This window comes from Delphinapterus leucas, unplaced genomic scaffold (genome assembly GCF_059928025.1).
Source record: "Delphinapterus leucas isolate spDelLeu-1000000601 "Yukka" unplaced genomic scaffold, BTC_Dleu_Yukka2 spDelLeu_asBTCV2_sq25, whole genome shotgun sequence".
Classification (NCBI taxonomy): domain Eukaryota; kingdom Metazoa; phylum Chordata; class Mammalia; order Artiodactyla; family Monodontidae; genus Delphinapterus; species Delphinapterus leucas.
Window position 1 is genome coordinate 15,299,094 of NW_028322234.1, and position 17,659 is coordinate 15,316,752.

The following is a 17,659-nucleotide window of genomic DNA, read 5'->3' on the forward strand; positions in this document are numbered from 1 at the left end:
CAGTCTGTCTGCATGGCCCCTCTGTCTCCCCTCCCTGCCCACCCCAACTCCTCCCTGCTGCCGAACACCTTCCACTTCCTCCATCCTGTCTCCAGCGTGACTCCTGGACTTTTCGCGGGGCTTCCTTTTCCGAAGGGCTGCCAGCTTTCTTGGCCCTCCCTCCGCCCACACGGAGCTCCCCCTTCTCTCCAGCGGGGATTCAGAGAACAGGGATTGAGATTTCCAGCTTGGAACCCACGGAGAGAGAGAGAGGGAGAGAGAGAGGGAAAGAGAGAGGGAGACCCCCCCCTCCGTAGAATAGGGCAGACACCCCTACAGCGACCCCCTTAGGGGTGCGGCTGCAACCGCAGTTCCATGTGAAAATTAGAGGCAGGTCGGGTTGCCGAAAGTCACTTGGTGGCCCTGTTTAGCCTTGCTGAGCCTCCAATCCGTCATCTCTACAGTTTGAGACAAGACTCCTTGAACTGCCCAAAGCTGGGGGCACATCCACGTGGCTCCTTGAAGCCAGGGACAAGCTCCTTCTGGCTAGAAGGGTTTACCAGCTAACCCAAGTCCTTTCCACTGCAGGGAAACATCTCCCACGGGGCAGCCGTGCCTCTTGGCAGTTCAGGTGCCCATTAGCACCCTCCCCTTCCCCCCGAACCCCGAAATCCATGCAGCTTCCGAAAATGGAGCCCCCGAAATGCATCCTGCTGCCTTCATGGTCTGCAAGATTGGGACAGAAGGCTGCATTCGCTTCCCTGCTAAGAAATGCACAGAACATGTCCCTGTTTTCTCAACGTTCAAGTTCATTCCCTCGTTTATTATTATTATTAATATCCTATTTATTCTGCCAGGGCTGTGATGTGACAATGTGACATGTCACATTGGGTCACATCTAGAATTAATATGCAGCATTGAAGTGGGCCCCCTCCCCCCTCCTTTCTCTTTCTCTGTCCCTCCCTCTCTGTGTTCCTGTTTTCTCTCTTTCTCTGGACCCATCTATCTCTTCTCTCTGGTCCCCCCCGCCCTCCCGTGAGTATGCACTAAAGGCCCCTGAGATCCAGGCCTCTTCACATTAACCTTCTCTCTTTTCCTCCTTCTGCCTCTTTCCCTCATCTCTCTCTGTCTCTCAGCCTCCCTCTCTCTCTCTCTCTCCCTCTCTCTCTCTCTCTCTCTCTCTCTCTCTCTCTCTCTGTCTCAACCAACCTATTTTGCATGCTGTTTGTGATTCTGAGAGCTGCATCTATCAATGGAAACTTGTCAGATCCGACAGAAGCTTTTAGAAGGGTTTCTATACCCAAAAACCACAAAAATTTCATTAGAGTTTCTCATCTTTTCCTTGAGGGCCCTCTGGGGAAGTGGGTGGGGCCCCCGGGTCACCAGAGGGAGTGAGGATGGGGGGCCGACATCCTGGTCCCCTCTGCCTCTTGGTCGCAACTCTTCCCATGACCTCCCACACACACACACCCCGTCCCGTCCAACCTTCCCAGAGCCCCCCGACCCCTGCGGCCCGAATCTTCCGAAGCTCCCCAGTTGGGAGAGCGGGCGGAGGGGCTGCTCCCCGAAGCCACGTCTGTCAGCAAAGATGAGAAACGGCTGATAAATTTTTGTGTTCCTAACTGTGCTGTGGACCAGCCACTCTGGTCTCTGAAACCCTGTTGCTATGGAATAATGCTTCATGTCTCTTTTATTATATATCGATATATCTCTCTATATATTGTTTGTGAAGTACCTTCCTTTGAAGTTTTGGTTTCTTTGTGTTGGAATTTGGTTTTTTTAATTTTTGTTGTTGTTTTCTTTCATTTGGAAGAAAAAATTTCAACTGGGGGGAAGGAAACAGCCCTGTTTATATTTAAATTGTTTTCCACTTTTTTTTTTCCTTTTTTTCTTTCTTTCCTTCTTTCTTTCTTCCTGCTTTTCTTTCTTTTCTCCCCTGCATTCCGTCTCCCCATCCCCCTGCATCTCCCTCCCCTCCCCCACCCCTACATCCCCCACCCACCCCATCCCCCAGTCCGCCGCGTGGCTCCACGGTTCTCCATCTTGCCCATGAGCCACGAGATCATGCCAGGTGGCAACGTGAACATCACCTGCGTGGCCGTGGGCTCGCCCATGCCATACGTCAAGTGGATGCAGGGGGCCGAGGACCTGACGCCTGAAGATGACATGCCCGTGGGCCGGAACGTGCTGGAACTCACAGATGTCAAGGACTCTGCCAACTACACGTGTGTGGCCATGTCCAGCCTGGGCGTCATCGAGGCCGTGGCCCAGATCACGGTGAAATGTAAGCAGGGGCCATGGGGCATGGGGGAGGCAGGTGGGACCTCATGTGTAGGTGGGGGGTACGGGTGGAAAACCTCTGAGTTACTCTTCAGGATTCAGTCATTCCTGGCTGTGAAGAGGACAGTCAACAAACACTTATTGGTGACAAATTATTCTGGGCCTGGCCCCACGGAACGAGACCCAGTCTTGCTGTATTGGGCTCACGGTCCAAAGTGGGAGATGACACGTAGCCCGGCAGCTATGATGCAGACTGATGAGAGCAGTGATGGGGACTATGCAGCACCACTCAGACCCGCAGAATAAAGGTTCCAACTCCCAGGAAAGCTAGGCCAGGGAAAGACTAAAAGTTGAAAAGGGAAACAGGCTGTGCAGAACTCAGAGAGATAGAGCATTGGCGGGGTGGGGAGGGATTACAGATTCTCCTGATGTCTCAAGTTTGTGGCAAGATTCAGAGGAGGGTGCCCTCAAATAATTTTTCTAGCTTTGTAACAGGGGCCAGCAGACTACAGCCCATGGGCTGAATCTGGCCCTCCACTTGTTTTTATAAATAAAGCTTTATTGACACCTGCCCATTTTTTCACACCTGGCTTGTGGCAGCTTTGGGGCTACAGTGACAGAGCTGAGTGATTCTCAGCAAAGGCCACGTGGTCTGCAAATCTGAAAAGATTTACTGTGTGGCCCTCTGCAAGTAAAGGTTGCCAAGCCCTGCCCTAGGGCCGTAGAAAGTGTCAGCATCAGCTGGTGTGTTGGTCATTTTGCTGAGGGATTGAACGTCTTCTGGTGCATGCTTCCTGGGGCCTGTGTGATATGAGATCTTGGGACAAGTGGGAGAGAAAGTCACAATTGTATCCGGGTGCTGGGGACACACTGTAAACCAACCTCAGTCCCTGCTGGTGGGGACAACATACAAACCTGGTCATGACGTACCGTCAGGCAGTGATAAGAACTGGGCAAGGGCACCTTTAGCCAGGGTGGTGAGGGTGGCCTTAAGCCATCTGGCCATCTGAGCATTCCAGGGGCAGGGAACAGCAAGTGTGAAGTGTGAACAGACAGAAGGGCCCTGTGCCTGAGCAGAGTGAAGCAGAGTAAAGCACAGAGAAGAGTTGTAGCCCAGGGGCCGCCACTGTTTCCTTTAGAAGTGAGTATTTTTCTTAAACAGGCAATTTTTTTTTTAAGTAAAAGTGTTCAGCTTTATGGGCCATCTGGTCTCTACTGTAACCACTCAATTCTGCCGTCATAGCACAAAAGCAGCGATACGTAAGCGTGGCTGTGTGCTGACAAAACTTTATTTACAGAAACAGGTGCCAGCCCTTGGTTCGTAGTTTGCCAACACCTGCTATAGATGGTGGGCTAGGGGTCGTTAGGCCCATGGTTGCCACCAAGGAGATGAAGGCTCAGAGAGGGCAGTTGTGTGACTAAAAGTCACACAGCCTTTGGGGTCTGCAGCCAGCGTGCCTGATGTGTGAACTTGCCTCCCACCCACAGCTCTCCCCAAAGCCCCTGGGACCCCTGTGGTGACAGAGAACACAGCCACCAGCATCACCATCACGTGGGACTCTGGCAACCCAGACCCCGTGTCCTACTACGTCATCGAATATAAATCCAAGAGCCAGGACGGGCCATACCAGATCAAAGAGGACATCACCACGACGCGTTACAGCATTGGCGGCCTGAGCCCCAATTCGGAGTATGAGATCTGGGTGTCGGCCGTCAACTCCATCGGCCAGGGTCCGCCCAGCGAGTCGGTGGTCACCCGCACTGGCGAGCAGGCCCCTGCCAGCGCGCCCCGAAACGTGCAGGCCCGCATGCTCAGCGCCACCACCATGATCATCCAGTGGGAGGAACCCGTGGAACCCAACGGCCTGATCCGGGGCTACCGGGTCTACTACACCATGGAGCCCGAGCACCCCGTGGGCAACTGGCAGAAGCACAACGTGGACGACAGCCTGCTGACCACCGTGGGCAGCCTGCTGGAGGATGAGACATACACCGTGCGCGTGCTGGCCTTCACCTCCGTAGGCGATGGGCCCCTCTCGGACCCCATCCAGGTCAAGACACAACAGGGAGGTGAGATGCCCGCGGGAAGCACAGCTTCTGCAGGGGTGGGGGGAGCAGCAGGTTTCGGGGCTGTCCCACCAGAGGGAAGGAGGCGGCCATGCAGTGATGTGTCTCCCAGGATGCAGCCGGCCGATCTTAACCTGGAAGCCACTACGTGGTTTATTTGGCCTGCATGGTGCTTTAAAGTATTTTCACGCCAGCGTTGCAAAGCAGGAGGTTGTCCTAGAAAACCCAGATTTCTGGCTACCCTTGGAAAATCCGATCTGGCAAGCCCATAGGGCTACAATCGGTCATCCAATGGCATCCAGATAGATGCCGCCGCCGGCTGCATCTGAGAAAAGGGGTGTGGTTTCCGTTCGCCTCCCTCTTCTCTGTTAACTGCCCTGGCTCCCATCCATCTCTGAGTTTGAGAACCCCTGTTCGCTGCTCTCACTGGAGGGATCCATGCCGCCCATTTTGAAATAATAGAAAGTGTGTTAGCCCAAAGTCTGTGAGCTGGTCTGTCACCTGCCGGGGTGAAGGACGTGGGGTAGGGGCGTGGAGCATTTAGGTGCATGGGGCCCCCGCTCTCTGCAGGTTTCTGGGCTTTTTCTTACGGACTCAGGCTTTGGAACCTCAAATCCAGGAAGAGTCAGGCAGCTGCCCAAGCAAAGGGACAGGAGGTTTGGAACTCTGCTGCCATAAATCAGATACAGGGTGGAGATCCACATTCCAAATTATGGTCCCCACCAGTTTTCTGTTTAACTGGGGGAATGGGGAGGATGCTGGGGTGCGTTGAGAAGGGGATTTTTAAAAAATGTTTTCCCACTGGCAACAGAGAGGATGGGGGGATTGGGGTGGGCAGCTGACAACAAGGGGTGGTAGGGGGTCCCTGAGAAAATAAGAGAAATAAGAACAGTGGAGAACACTCCAGAAGCATCTAGAGCCTAACAAGCCCTTCCTTTTAGGGTGGTGCTGAGCTTCACGGGGCCCTTTTTGGGAGAATGGGAACCTGGCGGGTTGGATACCCTATGCGGGCCCATCCCTCCCAGGCCGCCCCCCAATGCCAGTCCTCTTCGCCCCCTGCCCCGCAGTGCCTGGCCAGCCCATGAACTTCCGGGCCGAGGCCAAGTCGGAGACGAGTATTGGGCTCTCGTGGAGCCCCCCGCGGCAGGAGAGCATCATCAAGTATGAGCTCCTCTTCCGGGAAGGCGACCACGGCAGAGAGGTGCGTGGGCGGGGGGAGGCGGGCTGGCGCTCGCCGCCGGCTCCCACTCTGGGCGACTCTCTTGTCTCCCCGAGCCTGTGCCGGAATGTCTCTCTTCCCCCCTTCTCTTTGTCCCTGTCCGTTGCTAATTTTTCCAACACTCTTTTCTCCTCCATTTCCATCACTCTGTGAGGTCTGTGTCTGTATCCCTCTGGTTTCTCGCTGTCTCTCTCCATCTCCGTCTCTCTCCCCGCCCCGCCCCCAGGTCGGGAGGACCTTCGACCCGGCCACGGCCTTCGTGGTGGACGACCTCAAGCCCAACACCGAATACGCCTTCCGCCTGGCGGCGCGCTCCCCGCAAGGCCTGGGCGCCTTCACCTCGGTGGTGCGGCAGCGCACGCTGCAGTCCAGTAGGTGTCTCGCGGACCCCGCCCTGAACTGCGGGGGTGGGCACCTGGCCGGCGCCTGCGCACAGACCCGGGGCGGGGCCTGCGCAAGGGTGGGGGGCGCCTCCGCCCGTCCCGCTTCGCTCTTCCGCCTCGGGCGTGCTTGCGTCCACGCTGCGCCTCGGTTCCCCCACCAGTGCAGTGAGGGGCTCACCCGTGGACCCCGCAGGCTCCAGTTTCTCCATCTCCCTGGGGGTACAGCCGTGGCCGGTTTCGCTGATGGCACCTCCTCTCTCCTCTGCCTTTCCCGGATTTGGGGTTAGTGGAATGGCCACGTTGCGCCCATCTCACAGGTGTTTGGAGGGGTCTGTGATGCTGTCACAGCTCACGCCCCATCCTTCCGAGAGAGCAGAGGATGCAGAGACGATCCTACCTCCCCAGATGGCCCTTCTTGCCCCCAAGTCTGGGTCCCCATTGCAAGGGGCTCGGGGGCGCGGGGGAGTCAGAGCTGATGCCAGGCTCTGGGGGAAGTGCAGGACCCCCAAAACATAGGGCCCTCCAATTCCTGGAGTTCTTCGCTGTGCCCGCCTGGCCTCCCTGTCACAGAAAGTCACCTTTTGGCCAGGACACTGCAGCTGGCCCTGGGCCACACCGTGGCGCCCGCTGCGCCCTCCCTGCCTGCTCTGAGCTCAGGGCCTAGGCAGGCCCCTCCGACCGCCGCCTCCCTGCCTCCCCCTCCTCCCTCTTCTGTGCTCAGTCTGGCCCAAGTGGCCCCCGCCGTGACCCTCCCTTTCTTCTTCTCCCCTCCCCCTGCTCAGTCAGTCACGGGGTAGCCACCCCAGGCCTTGTTCCGGAAGCTGCCTCAGTGTTCAAACCTTCAAGCCCCCGCCTGCCCCGCCCCCAGGCGTGCGCACACAGAGGGTCACGGGTCAGTCCAGAGTGACAGCAACTTGGGCCGGGGTGTCTGAGCCGCTGGGATCAGGGGACTTGGAGACACAACACCCCACTGTCAACCCCTGCCCCCTCCCCTCCTCCCCGCCCCACTGGGGCCGAGCCGAGAGCTGCGCGACTCACAGGAATGTTTGTGCGTGAGGCGATCAGTGAGGGTGTCCTGTGGCTTGGGCGGCCACGTGAGAGACCGGCACAGGTGCCGCAAAGGTGAGTACGCGCTGGTCTCCAGCGGGTTCACAAAAACGGCCCACCCTGCGTGCCCCCTAGCCTGTGCCCCAGCAGCTCTGGGCTGTGCAGACCGCCCAGAGTCCAAATTCAGTCCCCTAAACTCTGCACCCCACTGCCGAGTGGCACACCTGCCCAGGAACGTGGAATCCGGAACCACGCCCCTCCCCCCCACACCGCGCATCCATGTGCGCATCCACGCTGCCCCGCACCCTCCCGACAAGTCACGCAGGTTGGGCCGGATTGTGAAGGAGGCGGCCTCCAAGGTCGTCGAGAAAGCGGCTTTGGCCCAGCCACGCGAACCTCCGAACCTCTGGGGCGGCCCAGGACAGGGAGTGGGGGAGAAGGGACTCCCCACTTCGCACCCCAAGACGGGTGGGGCCCGAGAGAACTGGCAGCCGAGACGCAGGGCCAGGCGTACCCCCACCCCCGGGGAGTGCGGGCTTCTTAGGCTGAACTCAAGGGTAGGTGGAGGCCAGACCACTCAGCCGTGGGTCTCCCCAGACACCGTCCAACCTTCCTGCCTCATCAGCGCCAGCCCGGAACTGCAGCGTGCCCACACTGGGGCCGGAGCAGGGCTGCGCGCCTGCTCGCGGCCAGAGACCCACCCAGAGCTCGGTCTGGCCTTGTAGCTCAGCACTCCGCCATTCCCTCCCTCGTAAGAAAGTCTTTTAAGTTAGCAGTTGAAGAGTGGAAGGTAGGTAACCAGACTGGGAGTTTTCTGGAAAGCGTCTTTCTTTCTTTTATTATGGTTTTTCTCATCATCATCACCATCATCGTTGCTTCTTCTTTCATTATGGTTTTGGTTTGAGTTTTCCTTCCCCTTTCTTAGCAAATCCATTCCTTCTGGCACATTCCTCGGTTGGTTTTTCCACTCCTGCTTGACTCCCCCCGGGCACATTTGGTTGGGGTGGCTGGTCAAGAAATGGGGGAGGGGACCCCCAAGTGTCTATTTCCAGAGGAGAGAACCCCAGTGTTTCAATTTAAGTGAGGCCAGAGAGTCATTCTGGTTGCAGTAAGCCATTGGAGTGGCCTCTGGGGTCTCTGGTAGCCTGATGTCTTTGAGGATGGGGGCCTCTGATTCACCTCTGGGTCCCAGACCCTAGCATGGGGTGTGCACAGAGTAAGTGGTCTGTAAATACATGCAGTGAATAAGTGCGGCTGGCATGATGGTGAAGGTTCTACATGCCTTGACCTCAAGCAAGGCCAGTGACCTCTCTGAGCCTCCCTCCAGACGAGGCGGGCTCTAGGGTCATGGGCATTTGAGGGGGTGTGGCTCCAGCCATCCTCAGCTGGCCTGAGCTGATTAAGGCACAGGCTGAGGTCTGAATTCCCAGCCTCAACCAAGACAGCCCACGGACAGCAGCTGAGCCTGGCTTCAAGGCCTGGCTCGCGCCATGTGCCCTTGGGCAGGCCACTTGCCTTTTCTGGGCCTGTTTCCTCACCTGTAAAATGGGAGGTGAGCACCCAGAACAGGTGGGACCTGGCACCCAGTAGCTATACAACCAGTGATAAAAGAATGCCAGGCAAACCAGGTGGGCTTTGAAACCCATTTCCCCACCTGGAACATGGGGGCGGGGTGGAGGGGTGCTAGTTCCAGCCACGTAAGGGGGTCATGAGAATTAAATGAGGCACGATCAGTGGGCCGTATCTTGAGTCTACAGAGGGCCTATGCTGCTGGGCGTGCAGATGACGTATAGAACGTGAGGATTATCATCAGTAATGCTCTTAACACAGGGCCTGGCCCATAGTAGGTGCTCGGCACATGGAGACTATTACTGATACTCCATAAGGCCCTTAACACACACAGTTCATGCTTAATATGTGGAGAGTATCACTGTTATTTAACAAAGTCCTTAGCATGCTGCCTGGCACACAGTAGGTGCTCTATAAATGGCAGCTGCCACTTTCAGTCTAAATATGGATCGGCAGGGTGCTGGGCACAGAGCTGGCAGTCCATGAATGGAAGCTATTAGTAGCTTGTAACAAGGTCAACCTGGTGCCAGGTACACAGTAGGTCCCCCTAAACATGGGGGCTACGATGATTGCTCTGCAAAACCCTTGGCACAGTGCCTGGCATCCAGTAAGCGCTCAATAAGTGGCACTTTAAAGAGGTTGGCCTGGTGCTAAGCACATAGTAGGTGCTCAGATGGGAGCCACTGTCAGTCTGGAAGGGCCTAGCATGGTTTCGTTTTTGCTCCAAACATGAAACTGTTGTCTGCCAGGTTCTTGGAACTGTGTGTGTAAATAGTAGGTGCTCAATAAGTAAGAACTATTACTATTTTTATATAAGGTCATTAGCACAGTGCTTGACACATAGTAGACGCTTAAAACGTAGGGACTATTACTGTTATCCAGATATAACAGGGCCTGACACACAGTAGGCCCTGTTAAGAAATGAGAACTACTAATGTTCTACATAGTCCTTAGTATACTACCTAGCATGCTGTAGGTACCTAATATGTGGGAACATTTTCTGTTTCAATAAAGACCTTAGCAGAGTGCCTGGCATGCAGTATGCACCGCGTAAAGGGCAACAGCTACTTTCATCTTCAGAGGGCTGTTGCAGTGACCAGCCCATAGTAGGTGTTCAGTAAATGAGACGTGCTATTGATCTGCAGTGGGCTTAGGTTGGCATCAGGTGAACAGTAGGGGCTCAAAACAGAAGAACTATGAGCTACTAAAACTTTGGCACACAGTAGGTGCTAACTGTGGGCTGTGTTATCTGTAAAGCCCTGACCCAGTGCCATCACAGTAGGTGTCCGATACACAGGGGCTTTTATTATTACTCTGTATAGCCCTTGGCATGCTAACTGGCACACAGTAGGTGCCCAAGACTCAGACATTGTTTTCTTTGCAAGTGAGGCCAAGAAGTAACCACAGGGTTGCCCTCTGGGGTCCCTGGCAGTACAGGTGTTCAGTAAGTAGATGCTCTTACTGTTAACGTGTGAAGCTTTTAGAGACAGGCCTAGCACATAGTAGGTGCCCAATAAATGGGGCTTTACCGCTATTCCCCGGTTACACAGTAGGTATTCAGTAAATTAGTGTTTACAGTTATTCCATCCCTGGTGCTGTGCCTGGCACATAGTAGGTGCCCAGTAAATGGAGCTTTGCTATTCCTCTGGCACAGTGCCTAGCACACAAATGTTCTATAAATAAGTACATTTACTGTCATTCTGCTCCTGTGCTGTGCCTGGTGCACAGTAGGTGTTCACTAAATAAGTACACTTACTGTTATTGTGTGAAGCGCTTGGCACGGTGCCTGGCACATACTAGGTGCCCAATAAGTGAGGCTTTTATTGCTATTCTTCTGGCACAGTGCCTAGCACACAGTAGGTGTTCAATAGATAAGTACATTTATTGTCATTGTGTTCCTGGTGCTATACCTGGCACACAGTAGGTGTTCAATAAATAAGTACATTTACTGTTGTTTTGGCACCGTGCCTGACACATAATAGGTGCTCAGTGAATGGGGTTTTTTACTGCTGTTCCACTTGGCATGGTGCCTGGCACATAGTAGGTGCCCAGTAAATGGGGTTTTTACTGCTGTTCCGCTTGGCACGGTGCACAGCATACGTGCATATGCTCCTTGGGGACTGTGGCTACCCTCTCCCTAAGAACTACTGTGTGCCAAGTGCAGCCCCATGTGGTGAGTGCAGCATTCTTGGCCAGCCCTCTCTGCCCCCATCCCCGCCCGCCCACACACCCACCCACCCATCTCACCTTTGGTTGACACCCGCTTCTTTTGGGTTCGACTTCTCTTTGGTTTGGTTCTGTTTTGTTTGTTATCATCTTCTTTTTTATTTTCTCTTTCCCATCTTTTGTTTCCCCACCCCCTCCCCGCCCATCCCGCCTCCCTTCCCCACCCCCACGTTCTCCCCCCCCTCCAATAGAACCGTCAGCCCCCCCTCAAGACGTTAAATGTGTCAGCACGCGCTCCACGGCCATTTTGGTAAGTTGGCGCCCGCCGCCACCGGACACGCACAACGGGGCCCTGGTGAGCTATAGCGTCCGCTACCGACCGCTGGGCTCAGAGGACCCGCAACCCAAGGAGGTGAACGGCATCCCCCCGACCACCACCCAGATCCTGCTGGAGGCCTTGGACAAGTGGACGGAGTACCGCATCACCGCCGTCGCTCACACAGAGGTGGGACCAGGGCCCGAGAGCTCGCCCGTGGTCATCCGCACCGACGAGGACGGTAAGCACCGGCCCCAGCCTGGGACCCCTGGGACCCCCCAGGCCCCAGCCCGGCCCCTGCCTTGGAGCCTTCTGTCCCTGGAAAACTGGGCTGGCTGGTGGTCAGAAGGTATTGGGTTGGCCAAAAAGTTCTTTCGGGTTTTTCAGTAAGATATTATGGAAAAAAACGAATGAACTTTTTAGCCAACCATAGAAGCCATAATCAGGAGAAGGAGACAAGTGGCCATCAGCCTCCCCAAGCCAACCGGGCTCCTTGATCTTGGAATTCTCAGTTCTGGACCTTCCAGGCTACATTTTCTCTCTGAGCCTTGGGCCTGGAACGTTAAGCGGGGAGCCCTGTATTTTGGTCCGGTGGTGGAAGCCATGGAAACGGAGTGTAGGAAACAGCAAGCAGCACTTGCAACAAAAATTATGGTCCCTGACCCCAGAAAGCTGGTTTTTTAGACTCTAGGGATAACCTGAGATTTGGAGCTACTTGGGTCTGAGCTATCCTACCTAGAGAGTAGGTAGATTGCGTGCTGACGGTGGTTAACCGCCAGCTCTCTGGGGCATAGAGACCGATCTGTAGCACTGGCCGATTTCTGTGGTGTAAATATTCCCACCGTAGCTGAGCTAGAAAGTTCTAAGACGCTAGTCACACAGTAGAAGCTGAGGGCATGGGGCAAAATGAAGCAGGCAGCTTCCCCAATAAAATTGCAGGAAACCAGGACCAGCTGTTTTCTGAGCCATTGGCCTGGAAGTTTTGGTTGGCAGCCCCAACATTTTGTCCTAACCATGGGGAAGAAATGAAGCGGTTCTTCACGCCAGGCCTTGGGGTGGGGGTGGGGTGGGTGGCGAGGGCTCTCAGCTTGGGGGCTGGTTGAAAAAGTGCTCCAGTGCGGAGTGGGCTGGCTGCACCCTAGGGTGTGTAGGAGCGTGCAGCTGGACTGCCTGGGTTCCCATCCCGGCTTTGCCTCTTGATAACCCTGTGGTCCTGGGATCAACTCTCTGTGCCTTGGTTTCCCCATCTGTAAAGGGAGCATAAGGACCCCTATCTAGAAGGGATGCTCTGAGGTCGGAAGCAGTGTGGGTAAACCTCTTAGAGTGGGGCATGCACGGCCCGCTCATGTCTTGTGGCCCTGGGCAGGTGACCTAGGCTCTGGGGGACCTCAGTTGCTCGTCTGTAAATGGGGTGCACCATCAGAGCCCCCTCCCCGGGCTGTGGGAAGCGTGAAGGAGGTATTCCCTCCGGGCCAGCGGTGAGCGCTCAGAGCGCCGGGTTAACCGGCAGTCACTCGGCACCTTGGCATCGGTCAGTGGCGCTGCCCGGGGCAGGGCTGGGCACCCCAGTAACGGCCCCGCCCGCCCCTCCCCTCCCCTCCCCCCCCACCCGCCAGTGCCCAGCGCGCCGCCGCGGAAGGTGGAGGCGGAGGCGCTCAACGCCACGGCTATTCGCGTGCTGTGGCGCTCACCCGCGCCCGGTCGGCAGCACGGCCAGATCCGCGGCTACCAGGTCCACTACGTGCGCATGGAGGGCGCTGAGGCCCGAGGGCCGCCGCGCATCAAGGACATCATGCTGGCCGATGCCCAGGTGGGCGGGGCTCCGGGGCGGGGCCTGGCGGTGGGGCGGGGCCCGGGCCCCCTGCGCTCCCGCCCTCTCGCTGCTTCTCTGCGTTTCTCTGTCTCTGGCTACTCCGCTCACCTCCTCCTCTCTCCCCTGCCGCCTCCTCCCGCGCTCAGTGGGAGACGGACGACACGGCCGAATATGTAAGTAGTGCCCCCCTGCCACCCCGAGCCGCTGCCAGTGCTCTTCCCGCGGGCGGGCCGTGCAGTGCTGTGACCCCATCCCCTGCACGCTCCCTGTAAAAGGGTCTCCTCCCCTGGGCCCCCGATGCACACCTAGTTACCTCTTGGAGCTAGCTGGCAGCCTCGGCTTTGCATCAGGCACATGGGCTTCTGCTAGGGACCACGGAGGTATCCATTCTTAGCTGAATGGCCCCTGGACTCCGCTGGCCTCCTGCCTCCCCACTTCCCTCCTCCAGCCTAGCTCCCGGCCTGGGTCTTCTCCACCACACCTTTGCTCCAGCTGTTCACAGCGTTAACCACCCTCCTCCAGCCCACAGCTTCCCCTGTGGCACCCAGGCCTGGCAGATCGAAACTGAGTCACTTTCCAGCCTAGCCCGACCCTTTTGTTACCTGACTCAGCCCTTCCTGACCTCGAAGTTTCTCTCTTAGGCCAAAGTGTCCCCTTCATTCTGGCCCTGGCGTGATGAGAGGGGTCAGTGGGCCCCAGGTGGGAAAGGAGGCCTGCAGGAGGCCCTGAACCAGAGTCAGGATTACTGTGTGGCTCTGGGCTGTCTTTCTGCCCCTAAGATACGGACCACAGGCTCTTCTGACAGCCCCAAGCCTGATGTTAAATTGACACGGCCCCACCCACTCCAGTAGCTCTGCTTCTCCCCCGCCCCGCCCCGCCCCACCCCAGTCTGGGGGGAGGTTCCCACATGGCTCTGGCTCAGACCCTCCAACCCACTAAGACCCCGGGAAGGACTGAATGTGAGGCTCAGGGGCAGGAGACCCTCTGTTTGTGCATCCTGTCCCCCCTCCTATGCTCCTGACCTGGGGCCACCCAGGCATGCCGGACATGTTTGTGGGTATGCATGTATGGGAAACATGGACACGTGTGTGAGGGTGTGAGGGTCAGGGTGCTCTGTCATTCACTGAATGAGCAGTGATTTACTGAGCACCTGCTGATCCTGAGTTAGGTGCCATGGATGCGGCAGTGACCAGGACACGCCTGAGCCCGTTTTCCTGGGGGTCACGGTTCAGGGGAGAGGGATGTTACTTGGAACAAGGCACAAACACGTGTCTAGTTACAGCTCTGGTGGGGACGGGGCATAGATAGTGGTGTAAATGCTTGAACAGCCAGCTGTCGGGTGGGCACAATCCTGACTGGTAGCATTTGCCCTCTTCCATGGTGTAAATACTCCCACCGTGTCGATTTCAAGCTACCTACCAGATTTGTGGTAGCTCGTCATTGTATAGTAGTTGTATCGCACAGATATAAGAGACAGAATAGAATAATCTCGAGGACACAGATAATAGTAAACAACGGTAAAATAATGACGGAGGGGTGGGTTTTGAGTACTTATTACCTTTGTTTTTACTATTTATTTGATCGTACGTTTATATAATTTTATTTATAATAACGGCTGTTTAATAAGTGGCTTGCAAATTTTCTGAAAATTCGACTGCTGGCTTTCAAGAGCTGGTATAAGGAATCTCCAGCACAACAATGGATGTAGTGGAGACAGGTGTCGGGTGGGGGGGACACAGCCAGTGCAAAGGCCCTGGGGCAGGACCATGTCTGGTTGGAGGAGGGAGAGAAAGGCAGCCCCGTGTGGCTGGAGCAGAGTGAGCGAGGGAGGAGGTGAGGGCATGGAGGGGACAGGGGCAGGTCGTGCAGGGCCTTGTGGGCGGCAGAGGACTTCTGGTGGCGCGAAGGACTTGGGCTTTTGCCCCCAGGGAGACCAGAGCCCTGGAGACCTGACTCAGCTGCTCACAGGCACCCTCTGGGGGCCACTGCAGGGAGGAGAGAACGGGGGTGGGGCAAAAGTGGTAGCTGGGGACCAGAGGGGCAGGAACAGCACTGGTCCAGGCGGTCCATGACAGATGTCAGGCCACGTGTGCCCATCTCAGCATGGACGTGCTACGTGTCGGGGTCTGTGCATGAACTCGGGTGCACGTCTCTGCCCGCAGATTGGGCCCCGTGTCTGCCTTGCTTGTCCCTAGCAGGGGGAGGAGGGTGGGCAGCCCTGGTTGCGTCACTGATTCCCCACCCCTGACCCCACCCGCAGGAGATGACCGTCACAAACCTGCAGCCTGAGACCGCCTATTCCATCACGGTAGCCGCCTACACCATGAAAGGCGATGGCGCTCGCAGTAAACCCAAGGTGGTAGTGACCAAGGGAGCAGGTGCGAGACCCTCTATGGCCCCTTTGCCCTCAGAGCATCCCTGCAGAGTTCTTGAGCCCTTGTTGGGGGGGAGGATGCACCAAGCAGGAGGAACAGGGAGAGCAAAGGTGTGGAGCTACTCCAGAGGATATTAAGACCCAGTGTGGTCCAGCCCCGCTCAGCTCTAGCCAGATGGAAACCTTTAACAGCCAACTCTTAACTCCTCACCCTCTGCCTCCTGTTCCCCCTGCCTGGATACCCTTCTCCGGGCTGGCCGTCTCCTCTGCATCCTTTGGGTCTTTGGTTAGTCAGCACCTCCTCAGGAAGCCTTCCCCACTCACCCCCATGCCACAGTCTTGGTCAGGCCGCACCCCTCCTGCCCCCAGCACCCCGTGCCTCCCCCATCCCAGCTCTGATCACCCCAGGCGGGTTGTCATTTCAGGGTGGTGTGCCCGTCTCCCCCGCTGCACCCTGAAGCCTCCTCTCCTGGCAGCCCTGCCTCAGTTTCCCTCTCAGGCCCCTCCCATCAGTCCCAAGAGGCTGGTTTTTCACCAGCCAAACATAGCTGAGTGAGGAGAGAGAGCGAGCCATGAAAATGTAAGGGGAGAGGGTATTCTAGGCAGAGAGCACAGCCCGGGCAAAGGCTCAGAGGAGGGAACAAGCTTGGTGTGTTCGAGGAACAAAGGCCCCCATGGCCTCCACCCCACTTGCTTCACTCTCCATGCCTCACTGCTGACCACAGAGCCTGATGTTCAAGGCCTCCCAGCTGGACACAGCACCCCTCCACACTGCTGCCAGCCCATGCCCCTACCGTTCCCTTCGTCTGCCTAGTCTCTGTGTCCTCTAGCGCCCATGTCGCCTCTTCCAGGAAGCTTCCTGTGATCTGCCGTCCTCTCTCAGGGACGTTGCATCAGAGCCATGCTTGCTAAGCAGAACCTGTTGCATACACTGTGACTGTTCACACCACCGTCCATTAAAGGTCCTGATAAGTCCTGCAGTGGAGAAGCCTGGTTTCATGTATAGAGCTTCAGCACTGCAGGGCTTCTCAGGGCTTTGACACATTGATCACTGCTCAGACTGTGAGAACCATGGGGGCAGGGACAGGGTTTTGGACACTCCTACGTTCCATGGATATTAATTAGATGCCGGCAGGAGGCAAGGGGTGAATAAATCAGGCAAGAGCTGAGTGACTTACTAACAGAAGAAGGAGAAACATAGATGCGGGCCTGCTGTGACATCTGTTGATGTTTTCGTTTGTCGGGTCCTCTGAGTCCCCTGCTTCCTCGCTGTTCCTTGCACTCAGCACAGTCTCACCTCAGGGCCTTTGCACTGGCTGTTCCCTCTGCCTGCATCACTGTTCCCCCCAGACCTCCCCGCGGCTCCCTCCCTCACCTTCAAGCCTTGGCTTCTGAGCAAAGCCTTCCCAAGACTACTTTTAAAAATGGCAACCCCTTGGGAATTCCCTGGCGGTCCAGTGGTTAGGACTCCACGCTTTCACTGTGGAGGGCCCAGGTTCAATCCCTGGTCAGGGAACTAAGATCCCACAAGCTGCACGGTGTGGCCAAAAAAAAAAAACCCGGCAACCTCACCCTGTGCTCCCAGGCTGACCCCTGCCTTGTATCTGCCCCCCTCCCCCCCCAACAGTGCTGGGCCGCCCCACCCTGTCGGTGCAGCAGACCCCCGAGGGCAGCCTGCTGGCACGCTGGGAGCCCCCGGCCGGCACCGCCGAGGACCAGGTGCTGGGCTATCGCCTGCAGTTCGGCCGCGAGGACTCATCGCCCCTGGCCACACTGGAGTTCCCGCCCACCGAGGACCACTACACTGCGTCGGGCGTGCACAAGGGCGCCACGTACGTGTTCCGGCTGGCGGCCCGGAGCCGAGGCGGCCTGGGCGAGGAGGCAGCCGAGGTCCTGAGCATCCCCGAGGACACGCCCCACGGCCACCCACAGATCCTCGAGGCGGCCGGCAACGCCTCCGCCGGCACAGTCCTGCTCCGCTGGCTGCCGCCAGTGCCCGCCGAGCGCAACGGGGCCATTGTCAAGTATACAGTGGCTGTGCGGGAGGCCGGCGCCCTGGGCCCCGCCCGAGAGACCGAGATGCCCGCGGCGGCCGAGCCGGGCGCCGAGAACGTGCTCACGCTGCAGGGCCTCAAGCCCGACACGGCCTATGACCTCCAAGTGCGGGCCCACACGCGCCGCGGCCCCGGCCCTTACAGCCCCCCCGTCCGCTACCGGACGTTCCTGCGGGACCAAGGTAGGCGCGCGGTGATCCCCGCACCAGAGCCGGACCGGGCCTCGCGCCCACCCCCACCCCAGCCCCCTCCCTCTCCCCCGCCCAGGTAAGTGGTCACTTTTCTGCTTCCTCGTGGACGCTCAAGGCGAGTCCAGACCCCGAGGCTCCGGCGTTGGCAAAGGTGGGACACGCCTAGGTGGCACCGCCGCCCCCGTACACCGCCCCCAGCCC

General features: G+C 57.3%; 1 protein-coding gene across 1 annotated transcript in view; it reads left to right on the forward strand.

The window, feature by feature from the left end:
• The window catches only part of PTPRS (protein tyrosine phosphatase receptor type S), a 103,521-nt gene that overhangs the window by 68,441 nt on the left and 17,421 nt on the right, over nucleotides 1-17,659 (forward strand). Inside the window, exons 7-14 of the mRNA XM_089905611.1 lie at nucleotides 1,994-2,263; nucleotides 3,748-4,329; nucleotides 5,394-5,527; nucleotides 5,772-5,916; nucleotides 10,962-11,267; nucleotides 12,643-12,836; nucleotides 15,100-15,217; nucleotides 16,841-17,449. Coding sequence (XP_089761737.1) covers nucleotides 1,994-2,263; nucleotides 3,748-4,329; nucleotides 5,394-5,527; nucleotides 5,772-5,916; nucleotides 10,962-11,267; nucleotides 12,643-12,836; nucleotides 15,100-15,217; nucleotides 16,841-17,449 — 2,358 coding nt within the window. The remainder of the gene's footprint in view (nucleotides 1-1,993; nucleotides 2,264-3,747; nucleotides 4,330-5,393; nucleotides 5,528-5,771; nucleotides 5,917-10,961; nucleotides 11,268-12,642; nucleotides 12,837-15,099; nucleotides 15,218-16,840; nucleotides 17,450-17,659) is intronic.